This window comes from Anoplopoma fimbria, chromosome 23 (genome assembly GCF_027596085.1).
Source record: "Anoplopoma fimbria isolate UVic2021 breed Golden Eagle Sablefish chromosome 23, Afim_UVic_2022, whole genome shotgun sequence".
In the NCBI taxonomy this organism is placed as follows: domain Eukaryota; kingdom Metazoa; phylum Chordata; class Actinopteri; order Perciformes; family Anoplopomatidae; genus Anoplopoma; species Anoplopoma fimbria.
In genome coordinates this window covers 19,403,556-19,417,026 of record NC_072471.1, presented here as the reverse complement: position 1 = coordinate 19,417,026, position 13,471 = coordinate 19,403,556, and the positions used below count along the sequence as shown (strand labels likewise).

Sequence of the window (13,471 nt, the reverse complement as noted above, 5' to 3'; positions counted from 1 at the left end):
CTTAAGATAAGCGAAGTAGCCGTTTCAGTGACGCTTGAAGGATGTCCATGCCATGTTGTGAAAAGGACAGCTCCTCCTGTGCTGCTGTTGTTTGGTCTATTCTTCATCTTTGACAGTCTGTGAGGTGACAACAAAGCCAGTCACACACAGTAGGCCTTCATAGAAAAATGTGGACTCACTTTTTATTACAGCATTCATTTTGTATGTCGTGTGTGTGCGTGTATGCATGTGTGTGTGTGCGTGTGTGTGTGTGTGTGTGTGTGTGCGTGTGTTTGTATCGAATGTGTGTGGTGGATTTTTTTTCTCACTTTGCCTTAGTGTCTCTGTTATGAACAGCCTGAAGATGGTGTTTAAACCTGTATTTTTGTTTTGTACCTTACATGACCATCTTTGTTAATGAGACAGGGAGGCTTATTATTATAATCCAAAAACGTAATAATCTTCTTAAACCCTACGACAATATTTTCTTTCTTTCTCTTATTATAATTGAATGTCCGTGTGTGTTCTACTTAATTATGTATTCACTGTCATGAATATCAAATATCCACTCAATAAACTATTATGTTGTTACTGTGCCTTTAAGAGCATTTGATTCATGAGGATGTAACTGTGTTCTAACGGTAAAGAAACTTCAACACATTTTCTAGTGAGACATTTAACTGAATTTCTTCAATTTGAACTCTGGGTGTAAAACTTCTAATTTGAGTTTGGCACATGTTTGATTTTCTAATCAAAATGAGAAATGGAGGTCATGTTTGATTTGTCACTAGTACAGCAGTGGTAGCTGAGCATGCGGTCGGCCCAGGATAATTCTTAGGGGTCACATGATAAACTTTTATATTTGTAATTTCTAATCTGTGCTACTTTCCCAGTAAATACTAGACTCTTTCACTTCAGACCTCTAAACTCCTTCCAAATCAATGTTGTACCTAATGATAGTGAACTGCTCACTACTGTGTTTTATACTGAGACTATGTAATTCCTCAAACCTAGCAATACTCCAGGTAACGTAGTTCAAATAAGTAAAAGGGACTTTTCATGGGAATTTTCACCCACATACATGCATGCCGGGAAGTATGCCACTATAGCAGCGTTTATAAATGTAGCTAATTTTTTTTTATACTCTTAATTTTTTGACAGACATATTCAAAAACATACATCAGCCCAAGGGCAATTTTCTTTCTTCTGCTGTCAACCTTTTTCAAAATTGGGTGACTTTGTACATTTTGGGAGAGGTATAGTGTGTACATGTAGACAATAAGTAAAGAAAAAAAATGTTAGGTGGTGACTTGAGAGAGAATGAAATCGAGGTTGATGAGGCTTGCTAAATTAAAGCAACATTACAGGGTCATTCATTCAATACCTCCACAAAATCTGGTCTTAAGGGTTTTACATATCTCACCCACTTGTTCCATAACTGAATGAACACAGTTTTCTGAAGACGAAGGGAAAAAGTAATCCTTTCCATAACATAAATGTAATTTACTATATATATATCCACTCCTGTATCGTCAGGGGCACAGGAAGTAGCCAGCGTCTTGTGAGCGCTTTTTTACAAGCGGTTATTAATATGCCAATCATATATTTATCTGGGCGCCTTGTTTGGAAATCAATATTTCCTACAAATAATGTAAATTGCAGGGGCAGGTCAGTATTAAGAATGTTTTTTAATGCTTTATGAAACTCCGCCCAGAAAGGTTTTATCACTGGACAATCCCAGAATATGTGCCAGTGATTTGCTTCCTGAGTCCCACATTGTCTCCAACATGTGGGCTCCCCTCCAGCAAAACGTGCTTTCTGCTTCGGTGTAATAAAGAAACGAATAACACACTTCCACCCAAATTCCCGCCACACGTTAGAGTTGGTGCATTCCCACTGAAATGTACATACATCCAACCAGTCCTCATTTGATATTGAGAGGCCACCTTCTCTTTCCCATTTTTCTCTAACATATTCAGCAGTGTGGGATTATTTTGTCATGAGGCCTTTGTAGAATCTTGAGATAACTCCTTTATTTGAATCATTTTGGTGGGCACCAAGAAATATTCTCAATATTGGATCAGTATGGTCTGTTTTGTTTCTAATGTTATGTTCAAAATAACTGTATCTGGAGGTACCTATAAAAATCTTTTCAAGACAATATTTTTTCCTCAGGCTTTCAAAGTCCTTTAATTGCCCCTTTTCTGTAAGGGAGTAGAATGTCGTTATACCTTTTCGAATCCAAAATTTAAATCTATAGTCAATTTAATTTGGCTTGAACCCGGGATCATAAGCACACCACTGAAGTATTAGTAGTTTATGATCTAGCTTATATTCTCCTCTAATTGTATTCCAGATTTTTAATTGGAATTTGATCCATGGATTTTGCACATTGTCTATAAGTTTTCCCAAATGTTTATGTGCCAATACTGCATGAATTGGGGGATCCTCCATGATGGAGAGTTCAATGTCTTTCCATCCGGAACAAAAAGTTGGGGTACATATGTTAATTAAGGGTTTAGTCGTGGGGTGCACTGGTTCATTGTTTCATTTGTGGTCTGATTAGCAGGGAATTCATCAGATTAGGGGACCATGTCATACTTCACGGAGACGGACCGCCAGTTAATGGCTGTTGCAACTTGAGTACAAACCCACAGCGCTGGTGCTGACGTTCATACTGCATCTAAACTAAATCCAAAGGGCCGTACCAGTGTTGGTTGCTTTTCTTAACTTGACTTAACTAAAAACACATTGGCACTCTATATCGTAGGCTAATGGGCCTACCATAGTGTATCGATTTCTGATTCTGTTCACTGTTCATCTCTTTATTTCACTCAAAAAAAGAATCAACTTCAATACTGAAAACGTGCTTAAGTTTGCTCATTTGTCACAGTCATGTCTGTCTTTACCGTAACAGTGACATCCCTGTGTGGCACTGAACTGAATGCATCGACAGCACAACCACACTGTAATAATGTTACTGATACAAATAAAGGTTGGCTAGCAACTAACTAAAGCAAGTTTTTGGAAGGTCCTTTTCATATTCTCCATTCTTGTTATAGCAAGAATACAGCTGAAACAAATTTGGTCAATGATGGTTCAGTTTCATCAAGTGTCCCAATAAGTACCAGGTCACCTGTGTTCTTCATGTTATGGCAAAAAAGATAAATGATTTTGTGTTTTGACTAAATCACCAGCAAATGTCGGTTCATGTAATACAGCTGTGGAAAAAATTAAGAGACCACTTCAAAATGATCAGTTTCTCTGGTTTTACTATTTATTTATGTGTCTGAGTAAAATGAACATTTTTGTTTTATTCTATAAACTACTGACAACATTTGTCCCAAATTTCAAATAAAAATATTGTAATTTAGAGCATTTCAATTTTATTTAATGAAGAAAAATATAAAAACCAGTGCTGGGGTCATCACTATACTCTTGCAATAGGACCAGCTGGATTGCAGAAACAGTGCTAGTAGTACCTCAAAAGTAATTGGAAGACTATTGACCATGCCAAAAGAGTTAAAAAGAAAAGTTTTGTGTGAGGAAAAGAAGGGTTCAATTCTGGTTTTACTGGCAGAGGGATACAGTGAGCGTCGGGTTGCTTCCATCCTTAAAATTTCTAAGACGGCGGTTCATAAGAACAAGGTCAAGCAGCAGACATTAGGGACAACAAAGCTACAGACCAGCAGAGGACGAAAACGACTCTCCACTCACCGGGATGACTGCCAACTCATTCGAATGTCACTCAAGGACGACATCAAGTGACCTCCAAAAAGAATGGCAAACAGCAGCTGGGGTGAAGTGCACGGCGAGGACGGTTAGAAACAGGCTCCTAGGGGCAGGGCTGAAGTCGTGCAAAGCTAGAAAAAAAGCCCTTCATCAACGAGAAGCAAAGAAGAGCCAGGTTGAGGTTTGCAAAAGACCATAAGGATTGGACCATAGAGGACTGGAGTAAGGTCATCTTCTCTGATGAGTCCAATTTTCAGCTTTGCACAAAACCTGGTCATCTAATAGTTAGACGGAGACCTGGAGAGGCCTACAAGCCACAGTGTCTCCCACTACTGTGAAATTTGGTGGAGGATCGGTGATGATCTGGGGGTGCTTCAGCAAGGCTGGAATCGGGCAGATTTGTCTTTGTGAAGGACGCATGAATCAAGCCAAGTACAAAGTTAACCTGGAAGAAAACTTGCTTCCTTCTGCTCTGACAATGTTCCCTAACTCTGAGGAGTAGTTTTTCCAGCAGGACAATGCTCCATGCCACACAGCCAGGTCAGTGAAGGTGTGGATGAATGACCACCAGATCAGGACCCTGTCATGGCCAGCCCAATCTCCAGACCTGAATCCCATTTATCTCCGCAAATGTCATAACTCCATACACGGAGGTATTCGTATTCGTTTACTTAAAAAGGAAAACTTACATTTGTTCGACTAAGTCTCTCTGTAGTTCCTACAAGCACCGACTTAATCAATCATAGGCCAATTGTTGTGATTGGACCAGAGGTGTTGATTGGCAGCTCTTAGGCGTTTCCTTACAGGACAGAGAAGCTGACGTACCCGCCCATGTTTCCCGGTGACGTCACGAAAGGACAAATCGGTTTACCGCGAGGTCATTCTGCCTCTCCTACCAGCCGGTTGCAGCTAAGCGGAGGCGCCATCTTAAGACACCAAGATAGTGAGTGCAGTTATTCATTTAAAAAACAGTACATATGAAACATGGACACTTATTTATGGATGACAAATTGTACAGAACCGTGACTTCTGTTAGCTGTTTTGTGAATGCTACTTTAACCTCTGTTTAGCTAGATGGGGGCCTGCCACCTTGCAGCGGTCAAGTTAGCTTAGCACGTATTTTAGCTTAGCATTTAGCATCTGCAGTGCTAGAAAAGGACATGGAAATGCTACATGAGTGTGTAGGCATACAGCTCTGGGATTTTTTTGGGATGGTGCAGTTACTTTGCATGGACGTTACGTGCTCCTGTGTGTGTGTAGCTTATTGTTGGCCTACATTGCGTGTTCATTCAATAAGCTAGCTAAGCATTTCCGGCCCGCGTTCATTCGGAAGTTAAACCTAAGCTAAGCTAACCAGCACGTGACATAGTATGCTTCAGTTCAGGTGTCAGGGTGCGCGTGCGTGTTACTAGTCACATCTGCCACACAGCTCGAGCCAGCACACCTAACTTTTCCCCCCTCATTGCAGCGTAGCTCCGCAAGCAGGCAGGACACCAACATGTACCCGACCGCTTTGACGCAGCTGGCCCGGGGCAATCCGTTCAGCGCTCCCCTGTTCTCCCTCCAGAAAGTGGAAGAACCTCAACAGAGCCTCCAAGGCGGACAGAGGACCCGCAGACTGGCAGCGGCCGCTACCGCAGACGGTAAACCTCAGCGCGGAGTCAGGCAGGACTGCTAAGGGGCTAGCATTAGCTGCGTTAGCTTAGCTCAACCAGATTCGCCCGGTTGCGGCCAACTTTGCTGTGTAAAACAGCATAGATGCAGTTATTGTAAAGTAAGAGTGTCTGTGTGCGGGTAGTACATCACGGTTAAACTATTTAAACCGCTAAGAAGGATGAGGGGTTTTGACATTTGAGGCAGTGAGCTGTGAGGCCTTTGCAGCCTGTGGAGGACGAGGAAGGACAAAGTGATTTCTTGCCTTTGCACTGCAGTAAACTGTATTTGAGGTGTCGCACTTTGTCGCAAATAGTGTATGCATATCGAATGCAACTTTTTTTTAGTTGAGCTTTAGTAATTAACTTCTACATAGCCAACCTGGTCGAGAAATACACGTGACCCCTGACTGAGCTTGCTCAGGGTCTGACGAGAACAAATTGTCCTAACTATTTCGGACAGGTTGTTAAGAAGGTACCCAACATTACTCCATTACACCACTTGGCAGTTATGCTTCCATGTGCTTTATGTCCTTAAAAAATGTACCCTCCCTCTGGGTCCACAAGGTTTCCCTTTACCAACAAGCTTCAGCCACAAGTCTTTAACTTCTTCACCTCCACCTATTAAGTCTTAATGACCAACCATTTGTTAAAGAATGCTGTCAGACTTTTGTTGTTTGTAAGTCCATGTACTTATTTCATAAGGCTCCTCAACTATTTAGTATTTGACCTTTTTTGTATTTCTAAGTTTGGCTTCATCCTGAAACCACAGTTAGTTAGTTAGTTAACAGTAGGGATGCATTTCAACTGTTTACAATTTGGGACTAGTGGGCATATTTTATGACGCACATGGCTGTTTTCAGTCTAAACAGTTTCTGATCGTACAAACTGGTTTCATGAGGGCGAGACTGCTCAAAGAAGTTGTACAGCTTTGGCTTGTCAAACATCTAGCTGGATCGAGGGCACAAACCAGTCGAATTCTTTAAGCTCGTAGACAGTTAGTCAGCTAAAGATACAAAGGAAGTGTCGTCCATTTCTATTTCCCGTCCTGTTCTCAAAGTCTCACCTGTGTTTCTCCAGAGGGGGACAGTTGTGAGTTCGGCTCTCAGAAGTATTTCCTCCTGTGCGGCTTTGGTGGGATTCTGAGCTGTGGCACCACACACACAGCTGTCGTTCCCCTTGATCTGGTCAAATGCAGATTGCAGGTCTGTTTCCGTGGCTCGGCGCCTCTTGTTTTTTTGTTTTTAACGTCACGCCCCATCCGCCCATGGCTGTATTTTATTATTGTTTGTCTTGAAATTGCACCAATTTGCATGGGAGAAATGGCATCAGCCCAGTTGTGGTGGAGTTGTTTCTTTTGTCATTGTGAACTGATTCCAAAGTGTTGGAGTGATCATAACATGGTTGCATGATTCTGCACCAGTGTTCCTGTGTTTAATGATTACCACCCAACTCGCCGCCCCCACCCCCACCCTGTCCCCGGTAGAGGACTCCTGTAGGTGAAGGTCAGGAGTGCCAGACCCGAGGGAGAAAATGTGCTGTATGTTTACCATTCTATTTGAGACTGTCAAGGACGTCTGTCTCGATTTTCTAAATGTACAGAAGAGATATGAAATCATTAATGCTCACATTATCAGCCAGTTATTGATTGTTAATTAGCACACTGACTGGTTGACCTAATACTGTCAGGTTGAGCTATTCTAGTAAAAAGACACCGACATAATGGTGATGCTGATGAAGAAAATGTGATAATGAAATGCATTTGTAGCTGGTAAACTTTTATCAAAACAGTAAGTTTATTCTTAATACATCTTTTTGATCATATATTTGTAGGACCACAGTGGTGATGTGTGTTTTTAGCCCATTGACTACAAATCCATTAGGGTTGTAGTGCTGCCAAAAAATGTTGAAGGCCTCCAACAGATTTTCTAGTGACATCTGCCTTCTAGGCAGCCATAGGTGTCTCAGCCATGTTATTAAAAAATGGATTATTTATCAGTAGCAAATTTCAAGTCTCAACTTGCACGACACCACTGTGGTCCACAAAAGTTCATAGTGAAATCACTTGTGTACAATGATTTTTATCAACCTTTGGTGTGTGATCCTAATAAATGGTGGCATGTTGGTGGCAGAGCCATCTATAATGGGAGAGTGGAACTGTCCACAGTGGGGGACATGGGCGAACTGGACTCAACGGTTTGACAGTGATCCCGCTGTAGCGACAACTCTTCCATTTAGTGGCTCTGGTTTGATGTTGATTTTTGTCCTGTGCTGCATGTGACCCTGCATGTTGCATGTCCACTGTGTGTCCCCTCCCTTCTACCACAGAGGAGATCAGCTGCGAGTTTGGCTCCTCAAAGTACTATGCCCTGTGTGGCTTTGGGGGTATCCTGAGCTGCGGCCTCACACACACAGCAGTGGTGCCCCTCGACCTTGTCAAGTGCCGCCTGCAGGTTTGTATGGAAGCAACGAGGAGCCAGCTGCTCCTGCAACCTCTAAGCCCCATTCACTACTTGGCTGTTGCTGATTTGAATCTAGCCTTGTGGTGTGGTTAATTATGCCTTTTTTTCAGCTTTAATGAGTTGTCTAAATATCAATTTAAAGCACTAAGTACCCCATTTGTTTGTAATTGGTCATAATTCCCAAGTAAATGGCTTAAATTGGGTTGTCTGATGCCTGTGTACTAGTGCTTCCAGATCATCCTAACATCACCCATTAACAGACACCATGACTCTTACAATTTGTTCAGCTAATATGGTTAAAATGTCTACATTTCAGTCTAGAAAATGTGATTTTTATTTTTTTAATCCCCCCCCCAAAAAAAAAAACACACTAGACTTGCAACTCATGTATTGGCCCATGCTAATAGCTATTCACCATGGCAGCAAATACATATGTACTTCATACACCAGATCCCAGAGTTGCCAGTAATTGGATGACATGCCTCATCAGTGTTGATTCTCCTCCTCAGGTGGACCCAGATAAGTACAAGAGCATCGGCAGAGGCTTTTCGCTGACAGTGAAGGAAGATGGTGTCAGAGGCCTGGCTAAGGGCTGGGCTCCCACCTTCATTGGCTACTCCATGCAGGGACTGTGCAAGTTCGGCTTCTACGAAGTGTTCAAGGTCTTCTACAGTGACTTACTGGGAGAGGTGAGTCCACACGCAGCAGTGGCGTTTGTTAATCTGTCTGCTACATTAAGTATTATCTTTTTTTCTGATGACTTGTTACACTCAAGTGAGCCAGTAGTCTCCACATAGAGCTGATGGCATTTAGTTTTTGGAGTAGCACTGGATACATCTAGTTTGTTACGCGTGTTAAACATAAAGTAAGGCTGCGGCCGATAATTGTTCTAAAAAGTTTGATCGCTGGTCTCGCATGACTCAAGACACATTTTGGGATTTCTCTACGCGCTGCTAAAATGGCGGAGGTAGTCACAAAACCGAATCAATGCTGTGTAAAAGGGACAGCCGGTATGGGGAATGCACACGCACACACACTTATGTTGCACGTCACACTGGAATATAATCAATCAGGTGCTTTAAAAGATACATGGCAGGGGTTAAACCATCAATCAAATCTTACTGGAACCAGTCAGGAGCAGAGACATTTTGTCCATGTTAAAGTCTTCAGTGTCGTTCTCTGCTCTTCAATGAAGAATTTTTTTTTTAGTTTCAGTTTTTTTGATGCTTCTAATTAACTACTTCAGGAGTTGCCGTTGTTGTTTTTAACAGTCTGCGTTGTCACACACGGCTAAGCCACGCCCATAGGTCACGAGATTCTGATTGGTGCATTCTCTGGATCTGTACTCGCATACAGGCTGCTCTCATTGAACGCCTGGAAGGAATTTCATCTACTTGGAGTCAAGAATGAAATTATTAGTTTTTTGGGGTCACTGACCTCACAAAACACCTTTTGGGCCATAACTGAAAAATTCATAAGCTGATTATAACAATTACACACAAATGACTAAAAGATAAATTATGAAGTGATGACATTTGGTGCTGATGGTGGCAGCTTGTTGGGGACTTGAACCACCAGCACCCCTGCGTGCAAGGCACTGATCGGTACGTTTGAGTGTCGACCATCGATCATTGAAAAAATAAAAAACATACCTGGTCCACGGGCACTTAACATTTCAGACCTCACTCTTAACTATCATCATGGTAAGTCAGGGTCCTTGTCAGCTTCTGTGTCATCTGGTCGTTGGGGAAACCTGAGTCTGTCTGACCATTTGTTGTGTGGTTTCACCCAACAGGAGAACACCTACCTGTGGAGGACATCGCTGTACCTAGCTGCCTCAGCCAGCGCAGAGTTCTTTGCAGACATTGCTCTGGCTCCCATGGAGGCTGTCAAAGTTCGTATCCAGACCAAGCCGGGCTACGCCAACACCCTCAGACAGTGTGTCCCCAAGATGTTTGCGGAGGAGGGTATCTGGGCGTAAGTGCACTGCCGTCTCACAGTTCCTAAGCATTCCATTTTGTCACCAGTCACTGTCAGAAAGCGACTTTGGCTGATCGGAGTGGTTGCTTTAGTGATAAATTACTGGTAAATGGATTTCTGACAACACGCTCCTTAGATCCACCTCTGGAGGGCGCTGTGCTCTGAGCACAGCTCCTCGGCAGCTTGCTGGCTGTACAGTTGGAGGTGCTTGAGTCATTGGCGTGTGAGAACAGTCTACCTGTCCCCCCAGCCCACCTGCAGCACTGGCAACCCTGTCCTCTACAGGCAGGGAGCTCCTGGTGCTGCTAGCCTGGGGGACGGACACACTGAACGTAGATACTGTACTGTACTGTGTGTGTGTTCGTTATCAGTCTGTCATAGTTTGGGTTGGGTGAAGAACGACTGAGTGGGTTAATGTTCATTCTGATGTGTTATATTTTCTATGCGTCAGATTTCTCTGATGTAGGGATGTCACTTTCTCTTTTTGCTTTCAATAGCCGACACCCACTTATTATTCATGTTAAGGAATTCTTAATTTATGAGTCCATTGTCCCAATGAGCTTTATATGTCAACTTCTTTCCTTTTGTTTTCTTTGATGCATACATTTACATGTCGTATCTATCTCTATCTATCATCTATCTATCTATCATGTATGTGTGTAAACAGTTTTGTCTGGTCTAAACTAGTATCAGCTACAATCATGACGCTTTTTTTTTTTTTTTTCTTTTTTTTTTTTCTTTAACCTAGTTGAAAAAATTTGAACTTGCGAGAATAAGCGAATAAGTTTATGTCCTCAATCACTAGTTTCACGTCTTCTTCAATATAGCATGATGTTCATTAAGTAAATAAAAGTCACATAAAGCAGGGTATGCTTTAGAACGGGACTAAAGTGATTACTACCGTTAACTGGTTCCAAAAAAGGCAAGATGTCGACGGCCACTATATACTAATATGAGTATTGATAAAATCCTAGGGATACCTAAGCCTACCACAAGGCAGCATAGTACTGGAATAAGGAGGAGTGAGTGAAGTATTCAGTCTGTTGGCAATCCACAACCTTACCACTAGATGCCACTTAATCTTACTCACTCTTCCTTTGAGCTAGATTTTTTTATACTTTTACCCTTTGTTTTGCTGTACCTTGGCTGGGAAGAGGTGAGAGAGGGGGGGGGAGTTGACGGAGATAACAATGTTTGTTGCGTTTGGATACTCACCAAAGTGTATCTTTGAACCCACTGACATGTATCCCACAATGTGATACCTGTCACACTTGGGTCAAGTACAGCTTGTTAAAGATGTACTGGGAATGTAATGTAAGACGAGTCGTTTCCTGCTGGGCATGTTTTTAACAGTGCTGTGGTGTACAGGCAGGACGTGGACATTGTGTCCATGGAACGCAGCGCCCTCCGTCTGCTGCCCCCAAGCTGAATGAAGGCAGGGAAGACTCTGAATGTGGATGAATGGAGGTGAAGGTAGCTATGCTTCTTGTGAGCTCACATCTCCTCCCGCCTTTCACTCCAGCTTCTATAAGGGTGTGGTGCCTCTGTGGATGAGGCAGATCCCCTACACCATGATGAAGTTTGCCTGCTTTGAGCGCACTGTGGAGCTGCTCTACAAGTATGCTGTTCCCAAGCCCCGCAGTGAGTGCAGCAAGTCTGAGCAGCTGGTGGTCACCTTCGTGGCCGGTTATATCGGTGAGTAACGGATCAACTGCAAAGCTAGAAAACCAAATGGGGCCCAATGAAGACGCCATGAAATGGGTGGTGACGTTACTCCAGTTCTGATGTGTGTTTTGCTTCCCCTCTTTGTGCAGCTGGTGTGTTCTGTGCCATCGTGTCCCACCCGGCTGACTCTGTGGTGTCCGTGCTGAACAAGGAGTCGGGCAGCACTGCTGCCCAGGTCCTCAAGAAACTGGGACCAAAAGGTCTGTACCAACACCAGTCCACAGTAACTTAAGCAGTAGCATAGTGCAACATGAGGCTTTGATTAACACGCTCCTTAGATCCACCTCTGGAGGGCGCTGTGCTCTTGAGCACAGCTCCTCGGCAGCTTGCTGGCTGTACAGTTGGAGGTGCTTGAGTCATTGGCGTGTGAGAACAGTCTACCTGTCCCCCCAGCCCACCTGCAGCACTGGCAACCCTGTCCTCTACAGGCAGGGAGCTCCTGGTGCTGCTAGCCTGGGGGACGGACACACTGAACATAGATACTGATCCAGGACCAGCTGATTGATGTGTGTTTGCTTTGTTGATGTAAAGTGGCCGGATCGGTAACAACCAACGCTACATTAAACGTGAACTAAGAATGAGTGTTGCTGGTCATTTCAGCCTACAGTTTGAACTTACAGCAACATTGTGTATATATTAGTCACATGTGCCCTAGAGCTCTTCTTTTGTCATTAGATTGTGAATTCCTGCCTTAATTCCTGTGCAGCACACAGTCTGAAAACTTAGATTACTGTCAGCAATGTATCTGATTCTGATGCTGTAACTGTGTCCTGTTCAGGTGTGTGGAAGGGTCTGGTGGCCCGTATCATCATGATCGGTACTCTGACCGCCCTGCAGTGGTTCATCTACGACTCTGTCAAGGTCTACTTCCGCCTGCCCCGCCCCCTCCCCCTGAGATGCCAGAATCCCTGAAAAAGAAGCTGGGCCTCACAGAGTAAACTCCACATCTGACCCCCCCAAGACCGCACACAGCAGTTTTCTATATTTATGTCCAGCCATGAGCTCTGCACAGACCTCATGGCTGCTACTACTAATAATGTATATTTCAAAAGAACAAGTGAGGGGAGAAGATGGAACTGTCGCTCTAGACCTGCCGTGAGTCGGACAGAAAATATTCCTCTGTAGAAACACCCGTCTGGTTTTATCATTTCCTGTCATTAGAAACATGTTGAAATTCTAATAAATATTGAATTGAATTCCCTGGAAAACCATGGCTGTCCACTTTTCTTTTTACATGGATGTTTTTTTAGAGGAATTCTCCAGGTGATGTGACTTGTGTTCATAAGGTTAGATTCTCACACTGCTCTCTGTTGGGTTTGTTATATTGATCACAATGAGCCTCGTGCATCGTTCTAGCTCTCCCCTTCCTGAGAAGTGAGCAATGGGAGGATTTGCACACAGATCACAGACTGGATAGGTAGGAGATTGGATATCTTTCTTAATTCTAATGGATGGTAGTGTGCAGTGCAATCCTCTTTAACACCACCAGGAGGGGCTCACTGCTTTTCACTGCCAACTGGTTCTCTCTACAGGTTGGAGCAGAACACAAGAGGAGCTGCATGGCAGTAACTACAGTAGACGATACTTGGGCTACAGGAAGAAGTGACTCCTGAGCAGTGGTCACATAGATCTCATTTTTCTAATGGAATCGGGGTGGGCTAAAATCCCGGGCTGCATGTCCTATTGTGTATGAGCTATTCCGCATATCGCCTCAAATAATTAGCAGGCCAGTATTTAAACATCTGCATAGCTTACGGATATCACGGCTGACGGGAAGCTATTTTTTACTTGTATCGTAGTTCTGGAGGAATCAGGGGAATGCTTCACATGTACTGTAGATGGAAAACTCACCTACGGGCATCATGTAAATTCTTAAACATTGAACAGAAAACGTGCCACAAAAGGAAATCATGAAAGAAAAAAGAAAAACTAACTACAAAA

General features: G+C 43.3%; 1 protein-coding gene and 2 non-coding genes across 3 annotated transcripts; all 3 read left to right on the top strand.

Annotated features, from left to right (window-relative positions):
* Positions 1 to 4,358: 4,358 nt before the first annotated feature.
* slc25a3a (solute carrier family 25 member 3a) lies at positions 4,359 to 12,738 on the top strand. The gene is given in 9 exon segments (XM_054624718.1): positions 4,359 to 4,654; positions 5,180 to 5,354; positions 7,692 to 7,816; positions 8,335 to 8,514; positions 9,621 to 9,802; positions 11,328 to 11,500; positions 11,620 to 11,730; positions 12,309 to 12,407; positions 12,410 to 12,738. Coding segments are annotated over 8 exon segments (1,074 nt in total). The 5' UTR covers positions 4,359 to 4,654; positions 5,180 to 5,209; the 3' UTR covers positions 12,469 to 12,738.
* Positions 9,928 to 10,131, top strand: LOC129112871 (small nucleolar RNA SNORA53). The gene has a single exon (XR_008532380.1). It is a non-coding gene; the product is annotated as a small nucleolar RNA SNORA53 (small nucleolar RNA).
* On the top strand, positions 11,795 to 11,999 carry LOC129112872 (small nucleolar RNA SNORA53). The gene has a single exon (XR_008532381.1). It is a non-coding gene; the product is annotated as a small nucleolar RNA SNORA53 (small nucleolar RNA).
* Positions 12,739 to 13,471: the final 733 nt, after the last annotated feature.